The sequence below is a fragment of the Micropterus salmoides genome, unplaced genomic scaffold, assembly GCF_014851395.1.
Source record: "Micropterus salmoides isolate LMB-PRFRI ecotype aquatic unplaced genomic scaffold, ASM1485139v1 Ms_hic_scaffold_8, whole genome shotgun sequence".
Lineage (NCBI taxonomy): Eukaryota > Metazoa > Chordata > Actinopteri > Centrarchiformes > Centrarchidae > Micropterus > Micropterus salmoides.
The window spans coordinates 831,896-858,370 of record NW_024044570.1 but is presented as its reverse complement, the minus strand read 5'-3'; the positions used below and the strand labels follow the sequence as shown (position 1 = coordinate 858,370).

The following is a 26,475-nucleotide window of genomic DNA, read 5'->3' as shown; positions in this document are numbered from 1 at the left end:
ACTACAAACTACTAACCTCGAAGATGTTGGGCTTGTGGGAAAAGGTGTTCTTTAACATTATATCTTTAAATCAAATGGTCTAAAGCAATGCTAGCAGCTCTGCGAGGCTGTACGTTGGCACAGCGGTGCTTTGAGCTGAATGCTAACATGCTCACAATGACAGTGATGCTGATGTTTAGCATGTATAATGTTTACCGTGTACCCAGCTTCATTTAGCATGTTAGCATGCTGACATTTGCTGATTAGTTCTAAATGCAAAGTAAAGATGAGGCTGATGGGAATGTCAAATGTTAACCTCACGGTGGCGCTAGAGGAAAAGTCAGTGGATCACCAAAATCATTATGATTTATCCTGTTTTAAGTTTTTGTTCAGGGCTGGAATTTAAGTAATTTATGTTACAGTAACAGAATCTGAAGCTCTGCTCTATAAGGACGGTGGCTGTACGTTATTGATCATTAGTGATACACATGCCTAAAATGCTGTTTCAAACCCTTGTTCCAGCAGACGAGGATGCAGGATTGGCATTCACTCAACTGCAGATCTTTTCTGAAATAATTAGCGTTTGTTTTCATTCTGTTTTCAGAATAATGACTATATATTTGTCTGGAACTTGGTGTGAAAAGGCCATAAGGCACGATAAAACACCAGCAACATTCAGAAGAAATAAAAACCGCGCACTGTCAGTCGGTCAGAGGTCTGTCATGTTACAGAAAAAGAAACAAATGGGTCTAAAAATGGGAATAAAAGTCCTTTTTCACTGTGCCACACTGTTGGCATTAGGTTGTTGTACTTGACGACTTAGTAGAAAAGAGAAGAAAATAAAAAGTGCAAGCAGCCCGCACAGAAGAACAGGTGGTTCCACTCGACTGAAGGGAAACCAGAGTCTTGGAGGGTCAAGGTCAGACAGGAAGCTCCCATTCCATGAGGAAGCGTCTGGACTCACTCAGTAATGGAATAAAAACAAAGATCTTCTTATATATTCTGAAAAGAAGTTTTAAGAATTGGCAGACGAACTGATCCTGCCTGATGACCGGTCAGTACATTCTGAAGGACCGGCGATCTCGATGGGGTCAAACTGAGGGAAGACCACGAAACACAACCTCTGGCCCACGTACGTCGCCCTCTCTGCAGGAAAACAGCAAGAGTTATATGTTAACTGTGACAGACAGAGACCAAACCTTCAATCACACCTCCTTTTTTTAAAAAGACTCACCAATGAAGGTGTAGATACACTTTGGCTTTTCTTTCCAATGGACGCCCAGGAAGTAGACGGGCACCCCGGTGAGCATGATGACTAAACCAACGCCACAAACCACCGGCTCTGAGTAAAGACTGAAACCCAGCAGCAGCGCCCAGAACATCAGGTAGCACACAGGAACCAACAGGTTCACCTGCAGACAACGTGCGGTTAAAGGTTTGTAAAGTAAAAGTGAGAATAAGTATAATCAGGAACATCCAGGGTGACTGTCGTACTATTATTATCAAACCGGCAGCGCTTGTAGAAGCAGCAGCCGGTAGCTCCTTCAAACTTTGCTACACTTTTGTTTTCTTCTGGCTTTCTTGCCAAAACACGTGTTACCTCTGACATAAATCCAGTCATCGGAAGACGAAGACGGGGTTTTTGGATTAAAGAGCAGCGGACCACGATCCACCCGGCCCAATCCACCGGACCAGGCGCCACGGTGCAGTGATCGCAAAGAGAGCCAGGAGAGGAGCCAATGCTGGCCCTGCTTGGACTTAATTCTGCTCCTAAAGATCCGGTCTACACAAAATGGGACTCATGTTGACCAGACAACGGAATTCAGAGACTGTTGTGCCCACATCGTTACGGAGACCTGCCCCATCGACATCAAGCACTCGGCAGGTGGTCCGTGTTCCGAGCTGTCAGTGCAAGACTCCAGCAAGAAGACAGGAGGTGTTTTACATCGATGATGCTCGGTGCTCAAACTCAGTCAGGATGGACTCTTGTTTCCCAAAATGTCAGACTGTTTATTGTGAAGATGAAACTTTCATATTATCATCTGGTTGCTGCTGTTTACATTCACCCTAGATGCAAATTCAAAAAATGCACTGTGGAAAATTCTGGGTGTATATAATAATAATCCTTATTTCCTTATATGTGTCTGTATATACGTATATATAATTAACTGTATTGTTTTATTTTATTTTTTGTTACCATATTTTAATACAGGCCTAAACTTAATTACATGTTGTGTGTGTAGCATGAAGGAACAGCCTTGTGCTGCATAATGACAAATAAACAACCTTGTATGGTAGATATTCGTCATGCATTAATGTAAAAGCAGGATTTTGCTGCTTTAGTTGCTGATCTTGAGCTCATTTTGAACTATTTGGGATTATTTTCATTATGAATTAATCTGCTGGTTATTTTCTCCTTTAGTTGATTGTTTGGTTTGTAAAGATTCTGAAAAAAGTGACAAATGCTGTCACAGTTACCAAGAACACTTTCACAACCCTTGTTGTGTCCAACTAACGTCTAAACCTCAACATTATTAACAAACAGTACAATTATTTCAGTCATTCAGAGGAAAAGCAGCAAATCTTCACATGTGAGAAGCTGAACCATGAAACGTTTGGGTAGTTTACTTTATAAAAAAACACAACATTTTATACTTTTATTTGCAAAAACTTAATTTGTAAAGTTACCAGTGACCAAAGCTGTCTGAATGTAGTACCTCACATTTGGACAGTACAGTAGGTGAGTAAATGTACTGTGAGTTACTTTCTGGTAAAAAAAAAAAGAAGTGTTGCTACCTTGATGGGTCGGTACAGGTTGGGTTTCTTCCAGCGGTAGTACAGCAGGCCTGCGATGGTGACGCCGTACGACAGATAGTTGATGAAGGAGACGTAGTTGATCAGGTTGTGTGTTTCTCCAATGCAGAGTATAACAACGGTGGCAGAGCACTGAAAGACACAGCGAGGCAATGTGATGAATATTAAAGGGGCACACTACCAATTTTATTATTAGAGCGGCTCTTTAAAACGCTAAAAATAGCTTTGAAATACTCTCACCGGCCACTTTATTAGGTACACTTCAATTTCTAGCAAACAGCTAACCAGCCAACCCACATGGCAGCAACTCAGTGCATTTAGGCTTGTAGACGTGGTCAAGACAAGTTGCTGAAGTTCAAACCGAGCATCAGAATGGGGAAGAAAGGCGATTTAAGTGACTTTGAACGTGGCATGTTGTTGGTGCCAGACGAGCTGGTCTGAGTATTTCACAAACTGCTGATCTGCTGGGATTTTCACGCACAACCATCTCTACGACGAAAACGCCTTGTTGATGTCAGAGGTCAGAGGAGAATGGACGGACCGGTTCCAGATGACAGAAAGGCAACAGGGATTCAAATAACCACTCGTTACAACCGAGGTATGCAGAACACCATCTCTGAACACACAACACGTGGAACCTTGAAGCAGACGGGCTCCAGCAGCAGGAGACCAGACCGGGGGCCACTCCTGTCAGCTGAGAACAGGAAACTGAGGCTACACTTCGCACAGGCTCACCAACACTGGACACCAGAAGATTGGAACAACGTTGCCTGGTCTTTTGAGTCTCTTGTGAGGTTCAGGCTGCTGGTGTGGGGATATTATCTTTGCACCGTTTCGGCCCTTTAGTACCAACTGAGCATCGTTTAAACACGACAGCCTACCTGAGTCTTTTTGCTGACCGTGTCCATCTCTTTATGACCACAGTGTACCATCTCCTGATGGCTACTTCCAGCAGGATAATGCACCATGTCTCAAAGCTATAAATCATCTCAAGCTGGTTTCTTGAACATGAGTTCACTGAACTCCAGCGGCCTCCACAGTCACCAGATCTCAATCCAACAGAGCCCCTTGCAATAACTGAGATCAGTGTACTGTAGCATCAGAGTGAGGTGGTACGTACGCAGACCAGCAGGGCAGGGATAGGTGTGCAGTTCTTATAATGGATCATGGCCAGCAGGCTGGGCAGGTGACCCTCTCTGGCTCCGGAGAAACACAACCTGCAGGCAGAAACATCAGACAGCCCATCAGCACCCACAGTACGGCAGCATCGGAGAGTGAAGGAGCAGGCAGAGCAGTGGATCTCACCTGGAGGAGGTGAACAGGTAGCCGTTGATTCCTCCGAAGGTGGACAGAGCCACGGAGATCGGCATGATGACGGAGAACATTCCCAGCAACTTCTCTCCAAATGTCTGAACAGCAGAACAGACAGAATATCACTGATGTGTACAGACCTGGGAAACACTACAACATGAACTCCAGGTGGTCCACGTGGGCTTTCATGGCTGGTTTATGTGCTTTTCAGAAAATGTTTCTGAGTGAGAAACAAGGCTACCCAGGGTCCGTTTGATGCTACTTTTAAAGCTGCACACTTTCAGCCACACTAATGGTGACGGGGGTGGCGACATGAGCTACTGAGTAAATCTCAAAAGGAATCGAAATGAATTTTTGTATGGACATTATGGTGATCCTCTGACTTCATGTAGGGCTACAAACAGGTCAAATGTAACCCATATCTAACGTTGCACTTACACACAATAAAATGATCAAATTCCTGTCAGCATGCTTTTATTGTCTCAAAGTAAGCCGAGGTAGACCTGAACGTTGAGGTAAGTCTGACAATTTGACAAGCCGATTCTCAGATGCCTTTAAGTTTGCAGTTTGAGGACATGCTGAATGGAGAGCCTAGTCTAGTTTAGCCCAATTACTGGATGCATAAGCTCTGCTCAAATAATGTAAATGCTATGTATTTAATAGTGCCCAGAGAAACTTGAATGAAAATGAATTAAAGTGTACTTTAGTTAGAGGAGAAATGCAATAGTACATTTACCTCCACTGAAGAAAATATGGTTCTCATCCCACAGACATATTAACTGAGCAAAGCTAACTTTGGTTAATCAGAATTCACTTTTTGTCACGATCGTGGTGTGGAGGCAGGTTGGAGAACCCAAACGCAGGACACAGAGCGGGGCAGGTATGGTACAACGAAGGGTTTTAATAAACAAACAAAAGCGAGCACACTTACAAAGCGAGACAAGACGAGACAAGCAGGGCTGGTTACAGGCAGAGAGTACACACACGACAGACTGGGGGGTAACATGAACAATGACCAGACAAGGACAAGACAGAAACACCAGGTATATATACACAGGGACTAACGAGCAGGGCGGGAGCAACACAGGTGACAGACATGAGACTAACGAGGCAGAGAGAGAGCAGAGGAAAACAGAGAGACTAGACATGACAAGCAGACTATATAACAGATACTGGACACTAGACAGGACAGAACCCAAAACTCAACATACTAAGCTCAAAAGTGCAACACAATAGATGGCCAACCGGCAGAGCGTGACAGTACCCCCCCCGACGAGCGTCTCCAGACGGTCAACAAAACCCAAAACAGCACAAAAACAAGGCACAAGCCGGCCCAGGGTGGGCGGAGGGAGGACAGGAGGAGGGCAAGTCGAGCCAGGGTGGGCGGAGGGAGGACAGGAGGAGGGCCAGACCAGAAACTCTCAGGTGGGTGGCCAGAGGGCAAGGCAAGGGGGCGACAGATTTCGGGAGGTCGCACAAGCAGGCCAAGGGGACAAAACAGTCCGGGGGAACCACCCAACAGGCAGATCATGCCCAGGAAACAGGGCAGGTAAGGCACTTGGCCTAACATGCAGGGCAGGGCAGGGGGGCAGAACAGTTCAGGAGGCCGTCCCGGAGGGCGACCCAGGAGGCCGACCCAGGAGGCCGACCCAGGAGGCCGTGCAGACCAAAGGGATCACGGAGTTCAGGAGGTCGTCCCGGGGGATGACCAGACAGGCCGAGCAAATCAGGGGGAAAACACAGTTCAGGAGGCCGTCCCGGAGGACGACCCGACAGGCCGAGCAAATCAGGGGGAAAACACAGTTCAGGAGGCCGTCCCGGAGGACGTCCCAGGAGGCCGTGCAGACCAAAGGGATCACGGCGTTCAGGAGGTCGTCCCGGGAGATGACCCGACAGGTCAAGCAAATCAGGGGGAAAACACAGTTCAGGAGACCGTCCCATGGGACGACACATGAGGCCGGGCAGAACAGGGGGGCCACAGAGTTCAAGGGGTTGGCAGGACGGCCAACAGTGAGGCAGCAACCCCACTGGGGGCCGAGCAGGAGGCCGACGGCAAGACCTCTCCGGAGGTCGGCACCCAAAGCTTGAGTGCTCTGGAGGCACAGCTGGGCTGAGGACCACCGGCGAGACAGCTGGGCTGGGAACCATGGACCGGACACGAGGAGCTGGAGTCGGCCTGACCACCGACTGGACAGCTGGGCTGGGAACCATGGACCGGACACGAGGAGCTGGAGTCGGCCGGACCACCGACTGGACAGCTGGGCTGGGAACCATGGACCGGACACGAGGAGCTGGAGTCGGCCTGACCACCGACTGGACAGCTGGGCTGGGAACCATGGACCGGACACGAGGAGCTGGAGTCGGCCTGACCACCGACTGGACAGCTGGGCTGGGAACCATGGACCGGACACGAGGAGCTGGAGTCGGCCTGACCACCGACTGGACAGCTGGGCTGGGAACCATGGACCGGACACGAGGAGCTGGAGTCGGCCTGACCACCGACTGGACAGCTGGGCTGGGGACCATGGACCGGACACGAGGAGCTGGAGTCGGCCTGACCACCGACTGGACAGCTGGGCTGGGGACCATAGACCGGACACGAGGAGCTGGAGTCGTTTGGTCCACCAACGGAGCTGGTGCCGGTCGGACCACCGACAAGGGAACAGGAGTCGGCTGGGCCACCGGCAAAGCAGGTGCCGGTCGGACCACCGACGAGGGAACAGGAGTCGGCTGGACCACCGACGGAGCACGAGGAACGGGAGTTGGCTGGGCCACCAACAAAGCTGGTGTTGGTCGGACCACCGACGAGAGAACAGGAGTCGGCTGGGCCACCAACGGAGCTGGTGTTGGTCGGACCACCGACGGGAGAACAGGAGTCGGCTGGGCCACCAACAGAGCTGGTGTTGGTCGGACCACCGATGAGGGAACAGGAGTCGGCTGGGCCACCGGCGAAGCAGGTGCCGGTCGGACCACCGACGGGGCACGGGGAGCGGGAACCGGTCTGGCCACCGACGGAGACCTTGGAACTGGTGTCAGTCGGACCTTCGATGAGGGACCAGTAACAGGTGTCGGTAGGACGACCGAGTGAGACCTGGGAGCAGGAGTAGGCCAGGGATCAGGCAGGCGGCTAGCTGCGCTAGCAGGCCGGGGATCAGGCAGGTCTGATGTGGAGCTAGCAGCGCTAGCGGGCCGGGAATCAGGCAGGCGGCTAGCCGTTCTAGCAAGCCAGGGGACAGGTTTGTTGCCGACAGGTCGCTGATGGTGACCTCGTCGCCTCCGATGACCACCACGGGAACCCGAAAAGATGGCTAGGCGACTCCCTTCAAAGGACGACTCCGGGAAAGCCTAGCCTCCAGGCTATCAGGCCATAGCCTAGCTGCCCGTTCTGCCTCTGACTCCCTGGCCTTCATGGTCAGGTAGGCCAGGAGAGTCATAGTCCCTGAGTCCTTGGTAGGTAGGGCAGGCAGGCGGACGGACAGGCTAGGCGGAGGACTAGCGGCGCTAGCCGAGCAGGATACAGGCAGGACAGGCGGAGGGCTAGCGGCGCTAGCCGAGCAGGATACAGGCAGGACAGGCGGAGGGCTAGCGGCGCTAGCCGAACAGGTAACAGGCAGGACAGGCAGAGGGCTAGCGGCGCCAGCCGAACAGGTAACAGACAGGACAGGCAGGACAGGCGGAGGACTAGCGGCGCCAGCCAAACAGGTAACAGGCAGGACAGGCAGAGGGCTAGCAGGCCGGGGAGATGACGGCCGGAGGCTAGCGGTCCGGGTGTTAGCCATTTCCAGGCTAACAGACTGAGGAACTGATGAGGACTTGGCTGGGGGATTGGCTGAGGTGTGGAGGAAGTCACAAACCCACCCAGGGAGAGAGTCTGCTGCTCCTGGCTGAGCAGCCAGGCTCTTCCAGGCAAGGGACACGATAGCTGCCTTATGGCGAACATGACTAGCCCCATACCACATATTCCTCAGCGTCAGAAGCTCCCTCACCACGTCAGTCTGTTCCTCAGTTAGTGTGTCTGCTGGGCTCTTAATTGGTCCGGTCATTCTGTCACGATCGTGGTGTGGAGGCAGGTTGGAGAACCCAAACGCAGGACACAGAGCGGGGCAGGTATGGTACAACGAAGGGTTTTAATAAACAAACAAAAGCGAGCACACTTACAAAGCGAGACAAGACGAGACAAGCAGGGCTGGTTACAGGCAGAGAGTACACACACGACAGACTGGGGGGTAACATGAACAATGACCGGACAAGGACAAGACAGAAACACCAGGTATATATACACAGGGACTAACGAGCAGGGCGGGAGCAACACAGGTGACAGACATGAGACTAACGAGGCAGAGAGAGAGCAGAGGAAAACAGAGAGACTAGACATGACAAGCAGACTATATAACAGATACTGGACACTAGACAGGACAGAACCCAAAACTCAACATACTAAGCTCAAAAGTGCAACACAATAGATGGCCAACCGGCAGAGCGTGACACTTTTAAACTACAGGCAGAAAATTCAACCAAGAGTTTGTTTGACTTTTGACAAGGAGGGAAAAAATCAGCATAAACCAAAACTCTCCTACAAGTTGAGTAAAGTGTGAATGATGGCTGCCAGTCAACGTGAAATTTGGTTCCAGTGTCATGTATGTAATATATAATATGTAATATTCACGCTACCTTTCTACTTTCCATCAGGGATATGAAATCTATTTTTAGCACCAAGTGTTCCTAATATTCATTGCACCGCTCGTGGGCGCAGGTCGGGCGATGTAGGTGCTCTGAGTCTGATTGTATCATCAGATTATTATTATTACTGATGCATTCATGTGTAATTAACATTTTTCTTTTGTAGTTGGTCAAGGTGGAGCTGATTTGAGCTATTTTATATACTGTTGGGTAGTCACACATTCATCAACTCCTTTAAGTGTAAAATCTTAGCTTGTAATGTAACTGGTAACTAAAACTGTCAGATAAATGTTGTGGAGTGAAGAGTACCATCTTTTCTCTCTGAACTTTAGTGCAGTAGAAATATAAAGTAGCATAAAAATGGAAATCCTCAACTTAAATGTACTTAATTACATTCCCACCTGGCCATATATCAAAGTGTCCTTAGGCAAGACACTGAACCCCATGTTTTCCCAATGCTTTGGCCAGTCCAGTGGGTAGCCTGCTGCCATCAGACTCAGTAAATACAATTTTTACTGAACATAAGTCTATTATAATTATTATTATTGTTAGACTTTATTGTCCACCTTAGTGGAAATTTGTCTTCGATTTCTCTGAACAGATTTGTAACAATGACCACAGTTACAAAATAGACACAGTTAAGAGTACGACACTGTACCACCATCAATATCCAACAACAGAAAATGGACAGCAGAGCAGATGGAAATAAAGGTGGTTACAACCTTCAAGAAACACATTTAAAAGTGAGGCTAACGCCTCTGACCTTTATTCCTCCTTTGGTTGCTTCTAATGTTCCTGATCTAATAATTGATTCCTGACCACCACTGACCTAAATGGTTAAAAGTTATCATGAGGCCACATTACTCACTACTGCCACGGCATTGGATGACAGCAGCTCCTCGGGAGACATGGAGGAGAAGTAGGCGATGTTGGTGAGCGTGTACACAAAGGTCACCAATGGGATGGAGATGTAGATGGCACGAGGTAGATTCCTGACCGAGGCCGCACACCATGCACAGATGATGATACAGTCAAAACCAAAACCATAGAGCAATGAAACATGCATCAAAGTTCATCTAAGGCGCGAGAAATTGTAATGGGTTTATTTAAATTGTATTTGAAATATTCATGTTCTTTATAAAACAAAAAATCTGTAACTGTAAAAAGTCAACCTGTTCTCATCTCAGGGTGTCACATATGGACGCTTTGTCAAGACCCCTCTGTGTCGCTTTTTAACACCCTGTGTACCCTTTAACGTTGATTTTGTTCGTATAGGGCTTCACGCTCAAGGTCGCAAGTATAAATTTGTAACGTCTGGTTGCAGTTTGAAATAAAACTAGTGGTTAACGTTGTGGACCATCGCAGTTCGCTAAAGTTAGGCACCAAAACTACTTGGTTAGGTTTAGGAAAAGATCATGGTTTGGATTAAAATAATTACTTTACTAACAAACACCGGTCTCCTGGGTGAAAGTCGTTTTTGGTCCCACAATATCCACCCCAAACCACCTCTTTACTCTATAAACAGTACACTATAGTAGTACTTTCGGCATTGAACAATGGCTCCAACAGCAAAAGGATGCCATAAGTGCGGATATGAGACGGAGAAAGACGCTCTGGGAATGAGAACAGGCTGAACAATTTGTGTTTTGATTTGTTTAATCAATTTTACCTCTTAAAATTTTCCTTTTTAAAAGGACACACTCCATTTAAATGGATTATCTCCCAATGAACACACATACTCAAATTGTATTGTGTTTCCTGCTGCAAGAAGACATGAACACAGTTCAGAAAGTGTGAGAAAAAGCAAATGGGCCACTGATTATGACTCCGTCTACAAAATTAGAAGGAAACTGTTAAACTTTAGGGTGTTTGTGTTGCAAATGGTATTTTTAAAGGCTGATTTTTTTCACCCTTATTGTAATATAATTTGTTTTTTAATCTGGTAACAAAACAATAAAAACAGAACATTTACAATGTGGAATATCACTCAACAAAAAAGTGTAGATGTAGTCTAAGGACAGATATTAAAGGAATAGTTTGAAAATGTCTTGTTTGTTTTATCCACACAAAAGACGTGGTGTAAAAATGACAATTCCTTTTAATATGCCAGGCTTTCTTTTATTCCAAAGAGTTGGCAGGCAACTAGCAGAAATCCCAGGAAGTAACTGCTCCTAGCCGAGAAATATATAATGTCTGTGAAAAAGTTGAATTGTCATTTTACACTTTAGTTTATGTACAAACTAAAAACACACTTTTACAGATTAATCAGTGAACTTTAGAGGTGCTGGTAGGCGGATTTTGTTCCCGTTGCTCAGAGCCAGGCTACTCGTTTCCCCCTGTTTCCAATTTTTACCTTAAGCTAAGCTAACTGGCTGCTGGATATTTCATATTTCATGAACAGATATTAGAGAGGTATCAGTCTTCTCATCGAACTCTATGCCTGAAAGTGAATAAAACAAATATTCCACAATGTCAAACTATTCCTTTAAGATTTGATTTAGATGAAAACTGCCCTTGAAAAACCAGCGAAATCAAACAGAACTAAGAAACAAGCTGAGATGGAAGCTGAACATTTGCACTGTTCCAGCAGTGGCAGATGCTGAGAATGTGATTAGAAGCAGAAATATTCACCGTCTGGGTTCAACCACTTCCTCCGTGACGTAGTTGAGGAAGTTCCAGCCGCTGAAGGCGAAGGAGGCCTGCAGGAAGGCCAGCGCGATCTGCCCGACCGACGGCATGCTGTCCACGGAGAAGGCCACCTGAGGAGTCAGCGCCTCGTAGTTCCCTGGAAGACAAATCAGACATTTAAAGGTTTGTTTTTTAACTTCAGGGAGCAGTAAAGCTTTAGGCCTTAGACCGAGGATGTTACCATTGCAGATCTGCACCAGGCCAACCACAATGATGAGGCCCAGAGCCATCAGCTTCCCCACTGTGAAGATGTCCTGGATCCTGGTGGCCATACGAACGCTGGAGCAGTTCACCCAGGTCAGCAGCACTGAAGAGAAAACACACTGTCAGGACAGCAGTCAAACAGGAGGACATACACGGGGAAAGACAAGCTTCTGGGAATACTAACTGATTAATCAATAATTATGGACAATGTAGTGAAATTGTAAAGAAAAAATATTTAATAATATTTTATGCATAAATAAATGTTCTTCACACACCTGGCAATAAACCTGATTCTGATGACTGGTTTACAAACACAGCATTACAACAATGGTTAAAAATGGTTACGGAGCCACGCTAACAGCTCTGTGAGGCTGAAAAATGTGGACCAGATGGTGGCCCTAGATGATAAGTTAAGGGATTACCAAAATAGTTCATCCTGAGGGGAACATGAATGTCTGAACCACATTTCATGAGATATTCCAGTGGTGTGGACCAACAGACCGAGAGTGCCATCCCTAGGCCACTACGCTGTTAGCATGGCTAAAAATGCCACAAAATTGACCTATTATTTTGTACCGATGATCAATTTCACAATTGTTCCAGTCCAGCAGAGGTCAGCCTCACAGCTGCCCGCCATGTTGGTGAAGTCAATGCTACACCCTCACCTTCAGTAACATTGGCATAAATAATACTAAACACCTGAAGAAGGTGGTGAGCTAGTAAGTGAACCTTGAGTTTAGAATATTTTATCACAGAGGTGCCCAAGGTGAAGAATGAAACCTAACGCTCAGATATTGTATCGATACATCTGTGCCAACAATACTTCAGGCGGGACCAGGAAAAACACTTATTACTTAGTTCATGCACTTGATTGTTGATAAAAGAGCAGAAAATACAACAAAGAGTGAAGAGAAACTAGAAATCAATGATTTGAGGGGTTTCAGTGAGAGTTTTACTCCCATCATGTTCTAAGTCTTTTGGCATTATCTCTCTAATAAAGGCGGGAATCTGTGTGTGTGTCTGTTTGTATTTTGATTATGTCAAGAACAGTTCATCCAAACGACCTCACACGTGGCAGGCGTGTTGCTGCAGACCCAAGGGAGTGCAGGGTCACTTTTGGTGCAATTTGGACATGTCAGAATAAATAAATAAATATACTAGAGAACAGCGCAGAGTGGAGCAGGTCATCATCACGCAGGTTTGATACACGTCAGAAACAAACGTATTGAAACAGAGTTGTAAGAGTGTAATGAAGTTCTAAAGAAACTCTGCATTATCTAGTTTAAGTGATATTTCTACTGTAGGTAAAACCAATTTGAAGAGCACATTTTGAATCAGCACTGCACTGGCAATGGCGCAGTGGATAAGACACATGCCTTTGGTGTGAGAATCCACTGAGACACCAACGTGTCCCTGAGCAAGACACTTAACCCCTCGTTGCTCCAGAGGCGTGCGACCTCTGACATGTAGAGCAGCTGTAAGTTGCTTTGGATAAAAGTGTTAAAGTTGATAAAGTTGGGGGACTTTTAACGGACAGATAATAATCCATAATCAAAATCAAACCACAGACATTTACTGATTTAAGGCGGCAGGATAATCCATCAGAACTGCTTGTGGGACGGTCCAATAGCGATTGTCTACACAGCCTGTCCTCACCAGAAAAACAACTAAAAGCACGTTATTACAATATATATTTGCATTTATTGTGGCTGCGACCTCTAGCGGCTGCACGGCGGTAGCAAAGGAGGAAGTGGGTGACTAATTTAAAGAAGGGGAAAGTCCATATAAGGTGGATGGGATGGATGGATCGGTCAAACCCAGGTTTTTCATAAAGTTAAACTGTGTTACTGACTTAAGTCACGTGATTTACTTCAGGTGACATAAGTAATGTACTTCATTTAACACAAATCACAATGTTTTTCCTAAACCTAACCAAGTAGTTTTATTGCCTAAACCTAACCAAACTGCATAGTTGAGGTCTGGTCACCAGACTGGCATTGACAAATAACCTATTTTGTTAGGTATAAAGACATGTTGCAAAATGTGCAACGTTGTCCACACATCTAAATGATTACGCGTGATAGGACAGCTTGAGAGAGACAGGATGTAGGAGAGAGAGAGTGGATGCAGGACAGGGCCACAGATCGAACGTGAACCCGGTCTTCTGGAGCAAGGACTAATGCTAATCGCTATTAAACACAAAGGAAGAAGAAGAAGGTCAGCAGCAGACTTAAAAAAAGGATGTTTACAATAAAACTCCTGGAGCTAGTCTGCAATTACCGTGATCATTATGATGTCTCATTCACTAGCAAGGACCGCAATCAACAGGTATGATTAAATGATTTATTGAATAACGAACAGAAGATGCATGAAGCTTGCGGTAGCTGAATAGACATTAGAAAGCGTTGTGGGGAAGCTACGATAGGGAAATCCGCCGTAGCACCCGGGCACGACGGACCCCCTATAAACCTATGGAGAGGAGGAAGGAGATCAGGAGGCAGGACAGAGAAAGGGGTGGGAGGGAGGGAGGCAGGATACGAGGGCGAAGGGGAGGACTTAGGACGTGTGGGTATTTCTGGAAATGCTGGCGATGACGCGCTTGATGTGTGGTCCCGCTCCTGAAACTCTGCTAATTAGCACCACTTCAAATCTTGACCTGCTCGAGCGTCGCTATGTTTGGTTTGTTTACGTTGTTTCGGATGTTGTCAAAGAAGTTAATGAGGGAGGGATGACCTGATCTGCCCCTTAGTGGATTCAAGTTAAATCCTCCAGGTACACGCAAAGTACGCAGGCAAGTATGTGAACAATGCCTACGCATTGCTGAGGGCTTAGGCCTTTATACATGGGACATGTACTGATGGTGAGCTAGTCGCCGCCCCATCACCTGACGATTCTGTCTGGTCAGCAAATCATGTTTTTGTCAAGAAAACACATGCGAGAAGTGAAACAGGAAATGACGTGAAACTCTACATGAAACAGGAGTTGTTTATTATTATAAAGATAACAATGATTAAGACAAAGAATATGGGGGAATTAGCTGGGGTTGTCTGTCTACAGAGAGTTGGAGTGAAAAAGTAGCTGCCTGACTCCTCCAGATATTTAGCACGCTAGATATCTGGCGCGCCATTTTGATGCGACATTGAGTAGTTCACACGTAACGACTGGAGAGCACAGATTGATCGCGGATTTGCCCCTGATAACAGCACAACGTAGCGACTGATAAATCAGGCTTAAAAGTGTGCCGTGTGAACTTGGCTTAAAGCTCCAAAAACCCTGGATCTTCTATTTCAGATGATGCAACAGTTTTGTTGGACCTTCCCTACCTGGGAAACATCTTACAACCCCACACCTCCAGTTCGAAACGCAGCCTTTCTGTTTGTTTGGTGTTTCCAAGCCCAAGCTGAGACCCTCATGACATCACTACAGTATGACATCATCGAGGTCACATTGTCTTGTTCCTGCAGAGCCAGAGCAGATTTATACCATTGTTTTCACAGGCCGAGCATTACTAATCATGACAAGGAAACTGACTTTGTACAATTGGTGGAGTGCTCCTTTAAATCAGTATCCGTACAGCTCCATCCCTACACTGGGGAACCGGTGCTGGTGTTCTTGCCGGCGGTGGGCGGCAGCAGCCAGTTGCCATGGGAGGCAGGAATGTGGGAAATGAGCGAGTGAGGGAGGGCATGATTGTTTCACCTCGTCCATCACTGTCACCGGCTTTGCCCCGCTCTCTCTCATGGTGGCCTCGCTCTCCAACACAAAGACGAGCTGTCAGCCCCACAAAACAAACCACTTCCGTTGCAAAGAGCAGACAAAACGTGGCGAGCCCCCCCCCCCCAAACACGCACACCAACCCCCCCGGCTGGGCAGAGCCCACGTTTTAGCATCCAGCTCCAAAAACAAGTGTGAAGGATGGCGTCAGAGGCGAGGAATCAAACGCTGGAGTCCTGCTGTTTCACCTCGCCGACTTTCAGGCCAGACGCTATTTATTCATTGATAAGACAAAGAGGTTGTGTGAATTAATGTTGTTCAGTGCAGGTACTCTCAGGCACACACACGGAGCAATTAGGAAGCCTGACAGGTCCAGCTCAGGGCAGCAAAACTCTGAGATCTTTCCTAAAGTCTGCTTGACCGGCCCTGTTTCTTCTAGTACTGACTGACCCAACAGTCCTCGTGCAGCGTTTCTTTTTTTATACAATACATATTTGATGGAAACATTTGAATGTTTGAGGAGTGAAGAAGCTCTCAGCTGCTTTAACCTCTGTAAAAATCCAGCAGGATGCTCAGTAATATCTGCCATTAATGTCTATATTCAAGTTTTCATTGTTCTATTAAAGTCTTCCAAAGCTGTTCTAGTCCTACTGTACAGCGTGTAAAGGCGCCAGTAAACTACACAGGCCTGGTACACAATAGTAAACAATCGTCGGCTGAACATAGTCGGAAACTTATTTTTCATTTTACAACAGGGTTGCATAATGAGAAGAAGTCTGTAGCTCCCTTTATTCTACTCAGGTGTGTGGAGGTGTGACAGTAGGCAGCATTTGAACTTTTGTTCCTCTTTGGGCGAGCAAACGAGAATGCACAATGAATGCCAAGAAGAGAGTGTCCGTCACCGTCCTCTGTTATCCACATTTGTTTAATTCATCGTTTCTTGTATATGTGTTTCTATCCATTAACGCTATGTGTTTATTGTCACAAGATTAAATGAGCACTACTCAAAGCTCTGAGGGGGGAAAACAGTGAAGAAAACAAGACGGAAATATGGCATTGATGTTAATTTTGCGTGTTCATTTCAGAATGTCGCACAGTGTCGCATTTTGGTTTTATCGACAAACCAACTTTTCCACCTCAGGCAAGCGTAAAAACGTTTTTGAGATATTTATTTATTCATAAACATATATTGGAATATAATGCATCAGCTGCTTGTTGTTGTTTTAGCTTAAGTTACTTTTTTTGGACAATGCACATTCTTTTCTTCTATATTTGAAATTGCATTGCATGTTTTCTTATTAAGCATTTTCATTTATTTAACATTTCTTGGTGGAAGCTGTTTTTTAGAACATTTCTAACAAATGCTTTCAAAAATCGATGGGGACAAAATCAGCCAATTCAAAATGTGGTGTCCCCAGTGTAAATGATACCTATGGCAAATTGAAAATGTGCATAAAAACAGGTGGATGGAGACCCACCTTATGACTTCTAGTGTGGCTGTTGGAACAGGTAGAAACACTTTATACAAACTAGTTTGTCTCAACGATACCCTGAAAAAGAAGCATCCTTTTTGTCCCTCTTCAGTTCACTCTGAGCTGCAGATGTCAAGATATACTGATGTTCCCACCAGTAACACCAAAATCGTATCGTTAAATTGCATTAATATTACAGTCGAATGTGTCTAGTTACATTTTCAGTAGCTTAAACAAAAATGCCTTGATTGTTTTTGTTAAATGATTAAAGATGTGGGTCTGGATGATACCGCTGTGGCCTCCCAGCAAGAAGGTCGTGGGTTCAAACCCCGGTTGCCCCGGCCTTTCTGTGTGGAGTTTGCATGTTCTCTCCGGGTGCTCCGGCTTCCTCCCACCGTCCACAGACATCCAGACTAGGTTGACCCTAAATTGTCTTTAGGTGTGAGTGGTTGTTTGTCTATGTGTGGCCCTGCGATGGACTGGCGACCTGTCCAGGGTGAACCCCGCCTTTTGCCTGATGCCAGCTGGGTTTGGCTCCAGCCCCCCGGTTGACGATGGATTAAAGATGTCTCTGATCTACTGTCAGTCCTTGATTACATGTTTTTTATCTATTTCATTATAAATCATGTTTCATTTAGGCGTATATTTTAACTTCCAGAAGCATTTAAAAACTCTATTAATAAAGTCTAGCTTGTGCAGTTTTTATAGTATTCAACAGCGTTTGTCTACCAGACTAGAGAAACCAAACCTTCCCCCTCATACATTCTTCTCGTCCTGGTTTCCTCCCTCCTAAAGGGACGTTGTGCATTATTTACTACAGCCATAAAAAGGTTTTAAAAAGCCTTCAGCCAGAAGTTACATAAGAGAAATTTCACATGTGGCCTCCTCCCCTCTGACACATGAGCCAAACAAATGGACCTGCAGTTTATTGATGAGCTCAATAATGGTCAGCATGAGAAGAGAAATGTCTTATTTCAGAATCAGGATCCACCAGCAGCAACACCACAAGTCATCCTTCATGAATAATGCAAGCGCACTGCGTCAGCAGGAATATTCACCATCCCTCCACGCTGAATCAAAATCAGAGGAATAGTGGAGCCGGTCATTTCAACATCTGAGGGGTTACACTTACAGAGACAGGTGGCGGACAGCATCCGCATCGCCATGTATGGAGGAACACAGTTTGGGAAGACGGGCTGCAGGACGTAGCTGGAGAAAGTGAGGGCGATGACAGCCAGGGTGGTCGGGTACATGATGAGGACGGCGCTCCACAGCAGCAGAAACCTGAACAAGAGAAAGACGTTCAATGCCAGGACACAGATTCAACAACTGGTGTGTCAAAGTACAGAGACTCAGCACGAACCGAGCACAGATGGAAAAACCTTCCCCTGATTTACATTAGATTACACACATGAATACACATTACTTTTACTAGAACTACTAGAGATAATAGTTGTGGTAGTAGTATTATGTTTTCAGTCGAGAGTTTTTATCTATTTTGGTTTTCTAAAATGCCTTTTTGGGGGATTTTCCACCTTGACTCAAAGGAATCTAAAATTGCTTTGACCTGAATGTGTTAAACTGGTCACTTACTTCGACCAATGATGAACGACGAACCTGTAGTATACCAGGTATACCAAGCTTGTTAGCTTTGCAAACATGCAGTAGAAGGAAATAATCTTTGTCAGCGTGAAACATTCGCGGAGAGGAGCAGAAACACATGGAGGATGAGTCAAATCACTGTCACACAGGCTGCTGCATCCCGGTCAATTGCAAGCGGAGGGAATGTTTAATGATCTTTAATCACATCTACCTTTACAGTTTTCACTTATTCCCACAATTTCATCACAAAAAATGCCCCAAAACATCAAAACTTTATTCAAATGTTCTTTGAAAAACTGCTGCCAAATCAGGCGTTTTAGGCCTCAACAAATCCTGGAGGGACTGATTATAAGTGAGTCTGGCAGACATGAGTGTCACATTTAGGCTGTGTGAACATTGCACTATAAGGGGAACCTTCAAATTAAAGTTGTAAGATTTTCAACAGCAAATACACCAAATGCATGACATTCATGTGGATGAAACCTGCACTGATTTCTTTGGCCACTTAGGGGCAAACAAGTTTTGAACACAACATTGACATTTCATCATATTTTGAAGTTGACATGGTGAACTTGTTAGCACACAGTTGCTTAATCCCACATCTAGCAGTTACAGAAGAACATGATGGTTCATGTGGAGTCGAGTTTGTGTCTCTCTGTTAGCTCTGTGTTTGGTCTCCACCAGCTCCTGAGGGAAATATCAAACTCTTTAGCTGCTAAATGCACCACTATGTTCACCAGCTGCTCTCTAACTGTGTCTGTCTCCGGATTTTTACAAATTGTTCTCTGAAAACAACGCTATGAGAGCGCTGAGAGTGAACCAGAACAGTAAAGTTGCAGCCAGACAGATAAACAATGAGCTGAAACTCACTATGAAGCTCCGTAAAGCAGAGCGAAGCTGCAGATTCAGCTGATAACCCTCTGCGGGTTCATCAGTGTAGCACAACTCGTAAAGTTAGTTATCATCATGAGCTGTGTCCAAAATCTTTTATTATTTACTTTATAGTCCACTCTTTTACCCTACCATGTATAGTAAACTCAAACTTTCCCGCACTGCATGGTCACTAACCAAGAGCTAACTACAATCACGTATCAAGCAGACAGAGCTGCCGGATTACAAGCCCGGACCTGAGGCTCAAGTAAAGGCTCTTTACTCACCCCATCAGACCACCGAATATCTCTGTGACGTAGGAGTAGTCTCCTCCAGATTTGGGGATGGTGACGCCCAGCTCAGCGTAGCAGAGGGAGCCCAAGGCCGCGATGCAGCCTCCCAGGACCCAAACCACCAACGCCACCCCCACTGACCCCGAGTGCTCCAGGACCCCTTTTGGAGAGATGAAGATCCCAGAGCCGATGATGTTCCCTGAAGACGAGAGAGGAGAAGGATTTTTAATTCAGCAAAGTAGAATATAAGGTTTGTGTCCCGACTCCAGATATAGTGAGGGCTGCAATGTGTTCTGCATGAATTTACATCTACATTAACATGCGAGACACCGAAATACTGATAGCACATTAATACAAGCTGGAAATGCATCCACAGCAAAACGGGAATCTGGCCTGTAGTGAAATACACTTCTTCTCTTTTTGCACATAATCAGAGGTCAGTCAAGTCAAGTCAGTGCAAATCAGCTTGAGTGGCATGAATGTATGTTGTATGTCAACAGTAGTCGAGTCACATGACTTGTTGATGGCTATGTGTTAAAGCTCCAGAACATCTACTAAATGGACCTTGAGGTGAGATTATTTTGTCAGTTAAAAGAACTGTAAAGGAGAAATACTGAATCAGTTCAACCGGAGTTCATCATGTTCCAGGGCGTCACTTTGTGTTAAAAAGTTATGGGGACATAGAGGTTCGTGATAAAGCTCTTGAACAGTGTTTTGAATTAATGTTCAATGTCTAGATAAATGAGTAATTTTGAGCACTAAACACATCATTTCCTGCATTCTTGTGAAAGTTTCTGCACAAGTTTATAGCGGAAATATTTTTATTTATGAAAAAGGAAACACAAAATTTAGGTGACAGGTTGAAAAATTCAAAATATAAAAATATAAAAGCATACAATGCAGTGCAGCTCTCAGGCCTTCTTGCTTTCAGATATGTTTCATCTGTAGATCAACGTTTTTTTGGTCTTCCCTCCTCTTTTGTTTTGTTCACAGGGAGAGAACTGAAAACTCGGCCATAAAGAAACTGTGTCAAGAAGTTGTTAAAGTTGCTGATTGGTGCACATTTTTAGGTTATTTTATAATCAGTAACTTGTTTTTTAGATTATGTTTCTTTTTCTTGAACAATGCACATTTGTTTCTTCTGTATTTGAATTGCATTGCATGTTTTCTTATTGTGTAAATTAACCAGAAGAAACAATCATCCAGCTCATGAAGTGTTACACTTCCACACATGAGCACAGCACATGTGCTTTTCACATGTGACTTGTTCGACTTGGCTTCCACATGGTACACATCACCCAGAACATCTCCAGCTTTTCTGCTGCAGCTGCACCCTAAAAACAGCAGTGACCCCGTTGAGACTCTTGAGCAACCGCGGTCCCAAACGTGTTTCCCCCTGAGTTTATACAGAGGGCAGTAAAAGACAAAGAGCTCTATAGCAGAGTGAGTTAGAGAAGGAGGTAAAGGCCATCACTCAGGCCGGGACAATCCCTCCTGCCCAGAGCCTCAGTATGCAACGTAGAGTACCAGCAGATCCGACACATTCAGACTACAGCGCTACCAGTAGCACAGCAGAAGGCAGCCAAGTGGCACAGACGGCCATTACATAACCAGACATAAATTATCCACTCCGAGCTGCAGAGGTGGGAAGTGACCGACTCACCTTCTGCATCTGTTTATTCCTGCACCTTCCTAAAAGTGACACGCGGGGGGGGGGGAAACTGAGCTGAAGGTCTACAAAAAGCTCGGTTCAATTTAATCTGATGGCACATGAGTCTTGACGCTGAGCCCGGTCCAGTGTGCGGAGCTGCAAGCTTGTTCACTCAGTCCTCTCTCTGAATGGAAAGGTGCTTCAGCATTCTGCACACAGGACCTTTCTCTTGTTCTGGAGAAGGATTTTTACAAAAATGTCCGCCTTGAGCAAGTAACAACAGCTTAGCCGACAGGAAGAGGGGCCCAGTTAGCCAAACCTGCACCATAAACCAAGGAGGTCCCAGGTTGGACCTCACAAAGGCCACTGTAATGTGCAAAAGCCCTTCAGGCGAGACACCACAGTCAAATGGGCCTTTCCCCCCAACTTTACTCCTATCACAATTAAACTTCACGAGCTGAATTTAACCAGAAATAGAAGCTTTTTATTTTTTTATATGCAAAAAAGGTATTTTCCTTAAAAATGACTGATTTGCATTTCACACAAATCACACACAAAAGATTTTTTTGGTTTTATTTTGATAATATTTTGAAGGGTTATGTGACAGGACCCTTTCCCCACATATTTACAGATAAAATGCCACATAAAATTTGATCAACTAAAGATGTTTTAAAAAACTCTCAGTAAATGTCTTGGTATGAGACCTAAGAAACAGTGTTAAAGTCAAGGGCAACTGGACTTGGTTGAAGATAGTGGACGACGTTTCGTCCCTCATCCAAAGGACTTCTTCAGTTCTGAGTCGTGATGATCTAACCGCCTTCGAAGGCGAGGAAAATGACTTGGCGTACAGGAAACATGTCATTTTGAGAAAACGGCTGTTAAAGATTAGTTAATGCAACTGAAACACACTTAAAGATAAAGATTACTGTTTGTCTCGTGAACACATCTCTTATAGACATAATATATGAACTAGCAAACTTTGTGCTCCAGAAAACAAGCAGTTCAAATGATACATGATTCAATATGACAGATTTAAAAAGACTGGTTGAAATTTTACATGGAAAATGCTAACAAAGATGAAATTACACCTCCTGCTCGGTTAACAGGCTCGGTATGAAATAGACAGATAATGTTTATCAATATAAATTTTTATAATTTATCTCACCTTCAACAGGATCCTGAAGCCATCTGCTCCGCTACAGAACTAAAAGTCTAACAAGACTAAAAGTCTGCAAATAGTAAATTTACTGAATTTATATAGAGCTCATAGACAAAGCACTTCCCAGTTTGCCCTTTACTCAGACACTCACACACAGCAAACTATCATGTGAGGTCCTGGTCTTACCACGGGAGCGTTTTGGGGCTAAGGACACTTAGACATGTGGACCCTGCAATTAGTAAATAGTCAGTGCAAAGAGTCAGACTAGAGGTCCTTTCCGGCTGAAATGCTCATGATCACACACCAGAAACTTTAAATCTCTACATCCCTACCACTGGCAGAGAAAACACAATTTAAGCTTTGTCTTTAGGGCGGCACCAACTAAAACCGGGTGAAAAACTTTCAAAGGAACGAATGGGGAGCCGTCTTGGAACCTGGTCCGCAGTTATTCTTAATATATCCATATCGGTTTATCCGGTTCAGAGACCATTTTAAGACATCTAACATTTAACTTATCAGGCTCAGCTCCACGCTGTCAGCTCTCATCAAACACACACTGTCGTTTTTCCACCGTCCTGCGCCACATGTGGATTCATCCGCTGCTGAAAATAGTCCCTGAAAATGCACTACTTCCTCCCGTTTGAGGAAAAACTACAGCAATCAGCTGTTAGGAAGTTACTGAGCCTTTTTGAACACGACGGTATGTTTGTGAATGTGTTTTTAAAGATTTACGTCTACAGTAGGAACCAATGGGCTCTGGCGCTGGGAGCCACAGACAGGAAGTCAAACAGCATAGAGAGACGGACTCTATCACCTTGTGGTATCGCAAGTTTGAATTTCTGTCTACAAACAACTGAAAAGATGGTGATGGTAAATAATAAATTCAAAGTCCTGTTATACTTCAGCCATGTTCTGCGCTGTTCAGTGGCTCCATCCATGCTTGCCAACGTTGAGACCTCAAAGACAGCGATATAATAATCTGTTATAATAAATTTGCCCCACTGGCATAAACTTCTTTCCAGGACGTCTGAAATTCGCTTGAATATTTCTTTCTCTTATTACTTTCTATTTCTCTCTCCCTCTGTGAGCAGGCCGAGGTGCGAGCGGCTCTTCTTACAGGCTTCCTGCTGTAAAGGGCCAAAAACAGGTTGTGATACTTAAAAAGGAAAGAATTTGGGATAAAAACAGGAGAATTGTGACCACGGGAGGAAACTGGTAAAGGCAATGAAAAACAGGAGTCTACATCTCAGCCTCACATTTCATGAAAAAACTGCTTCTGCAGCAAATCCTATTATTTCATAACCAAATTACTGCACTGACAGATCGATACGATAGAGCTCTGATCGTCCTGCAGCGTTCTGCCAAAGGCTCTGCTTGCTACTGTGGAACAATCTGCAGAAAAATGACCATTAGTGAAGAAACCAGAAGAGGTTTTGAGATGAATATTGTCCTGAAAAGAAGTCTCTGGCTAAAATAAATATCACTATGACCATTAAGAAATCCTACCACTGCTACATCTGCAGCCACCGCTGCAAGAAAAAATCTGAAAAAGCCAAAGACTTCAGTGGACAACAAACAATATTATGGTAAAAAAAAATTCCTCCTTCTTTTTATACAAATAGAAGAAGAAAGAGGAACAAAGATGGGGGTCAACACAAAACACGTTGTCCCCTTACTGACCCCCCACCCTCATCAATTACATCCTGTCGCCTCCAAGTTCGAGTGCAACACCTCGGCAGACAACACATGACATAGACAGAGCTTCTAACCTTTTTATATCGTTTGAATTGTTCCCCTATTTATTAATGTTTGTCAATTTAAAAGATAGAAAGAGAAAAGTTGCAGTTTGTTGTAAAAAAAAAAGGAAAGTAACATTTAGTTTAAAACCCGCTTCATGAACTTCATCTCTCCTCTCGCACAGTATTCGTCACCTCTTTCTTCCAGGACGCGGAGGAAAGTGTTAAAAGAAGGGAACATCTGTCCAAATCTGACCATGTTGCTCGTATGTTTCCATTTCTGGTGCAAAACGAAACAAGCAGGACCAATGAAGAAGATGGCGTCAGCTTCAGTAACATTAGCTTCAGTCACTGACAGAAAAAATCTCAGACTTAAACAGTTTTACGACAAACTGCGACTTTCTTGACTTGCAAAATTAGGTTTTAAATTCACAAACATCACGCGTGTAATTCAGGGCACAATTCAAACGGGGATCAAAATATTAATAGTTTCTCACCGTTGACTAACGTATATTTTTGGGGCAAAATAAGGTCACATGGTGGTCTCCACCGGAAGGGGCGGGACTTAGGGTCTCTACATCCCCACCATAGACTACATACTAAAAGATCCCCACAGATCTCATGCTGGAATAACACGGAACCATGAGCAAGCTGCTCTGTGGTCATTTGACTGATTTATTAAACACAACTTAATTTAGAAATGTTGGCTTTGTATGCACAAGATAAATTAAAATCATCACAGCACAAGGTCCATTTAGTAGCTGTTCAGGAGCTTTTAAACATATCACATGATCTTCATCAGCAGATGGTCTTTTTTCTCTCTCCTTAGCACTTTAAGAACTTCTTGGGTGAAAAGTTCATTTGGGACTGTGGAAACAGCATCTGACGAAATGCTCTCAAGGACGATCTGTTGATGAAGATCATGTGAAACGATCAAAAGCTCCAGAACAGCTAATAAATGGACCCTGTGCTACTTTAGTTTATACTGTGCAAACATGATCTCTGTAAGAACATGCAAACTGCTGTTTCCATGGTTAAAACTTTTTAGCTCAAAATAATTACAGTCTTAAAAGTAGTCTTGACATGGGGCCCCTACACGTCACAGGGGCCACAAGATCAGGTGATAAAGCAGCCTTAATTTAAATGATATTAAAGTAGTGCCGAACTGTACTAAAAACTAACTAACACACAGTGAATCTAGGGCTTTGGGGGCCACTGGGAGTCTAGTTACACATGATATTAGCACACTATGTGGGGCCCTTGTAGCCCACTCTGTGTGCACTGGCCATGAGCAATTATTATAACTTGATTAAGAGCAGTTAGTAAAATGTGCACTAAAATATGCCAGACCAGATTTTTACCTCAGGGCCCCTCTAAAACACGGGGCCTCAAGATAAGCAGTAGTTGTTTTAAGGCCTCTCTCATTTCAGCTAATGATGTGCTTCAGTGATGCATACAGATACAAACACATCTGCAGGTTATTAAATTAGCACAAGCTAAGGGCCCCACTGTGACCCTGGAGCCTCCGGGTCCCCTGAGGCATGATAGAATTTCAGAAATCAGATTAATAAATCTTCGGTGTTGATATTAAGATTCTGGTTTTTGTTCTGAAGTCTGGGGGAACCAGATCTCCATCACCCTCCTGCACTGAGAGCAAAGAGGTGCAGCCGGCCCTCTGCATGCAGCCTGGCTCCCTGGAGCCCCCCCACCCCCCTCCATCCTGGATCAGGCTCATATTTACTGTGCTTAGGTGTGTTTAAAAAGGGCCCTGCTGTCATTCTGCTCCAGCGGACAATGTTCTTCTGCTCGGCCACCAGCCTGCTTCTGGACTTCACATATTTCAGCCACGTAAGCGCAACAAGCCAGTTTGATGCGAGTCTCAAACATGGAGTCCCTCCATGTCCCTTATGACCACAAAACTATCATCTCCCAAACAGTCAGGAGTCCAGATGGAGTTTGAGCCTGATTCTAACATTTGTTAGTAACGGATCAGTCCTGCAGCAGTTTTAGAGAAAGTCAAGTGAAAGTTGAGCAGTAATAAAGTAAAAGGCAGAACTGATCCCTCTTGTTTTCCTGCCTCACCTATGATGATGGTGCAGGCGCTCAGCAACCCGATCTCCTTCTTCAGAGTCACTCTGTCGGGGATTTCCTTCTCCTTCTCCTTCTTCTTCTTCTTGCCGTCCGTCCCGGTGCCGTGCGGCCGGGAGCAGATGCTGCTGCTGCCGTTCTGTCCATCCATGGGTCCGGTCCGTCCAGTCCACTGTGTCCGTCCAGTCCCAGTACTCCCAGTGCTCCTGTCCTC

The 26,475-nt window shown here is 45.0% G+C and overlaps 1 protein-coding gene across 1 annotated transcript; it reads right to left on the bottom strand.

The window, feature by feature from the left end:
• Positions 1–901: 901 nt before the first annotated feature.
• Positions 902–26,427, bottom strand: LOC119894070 (asc-type amino acid transporter 1-like). The gene is made up of 11 exons (XM_038706571.1): positions 26,256–26,427; positions 19,622–19,826; positions 17,995–18,146; positions 11,654–11,779; positions 11,416–11,569; positions 9,653–9,776; positions 4,099–4,202; positions 3,914–4,010; positions 2,776–2,925; positions 1,214–1,391; positions 902–1,125 (listed from the first exon to the last, which is right to left on the bottom strand). Exons 1-11 carry the CDS (start codon positions 26,410–26,412, stop codon positions 995–997), a joined length of 1,578 nt encoding a protein of 525 aa, XP_038562499.1. The 5' UTR covers positions 26,413–26,427; the 3' UTR covers positions 902–994.
• Between the last annotated feature and the right edge of the window lie 48 nt (positions 26,428–26,475).

Excerpts from the sequence above, each read along its gene's own strand:
- LOC119894070 (XM_038706571.1), bottom strand. The coding sequence starts at position 26,412 with ATGGATGGACAGAACGGCAGCAGCAGCATCTGCTCCCGGCCGCACGGC. Across the intron at positions 9,777-11,415 it reads GAAGTGGTTGAACCCAGACG|GAATCTACCTCGTGCCATCT; the intron begins GTGAATATTTCT and ends GGCCTCGGTCAG. Across the intron at positions 1,392-2,775 it reads ACCTGTACCGACCCATCAAG|GTGAACCTGTTGGTTCCTGT; the intron begins GTAGCAACACTT and ends CGTTGTCTGCAG.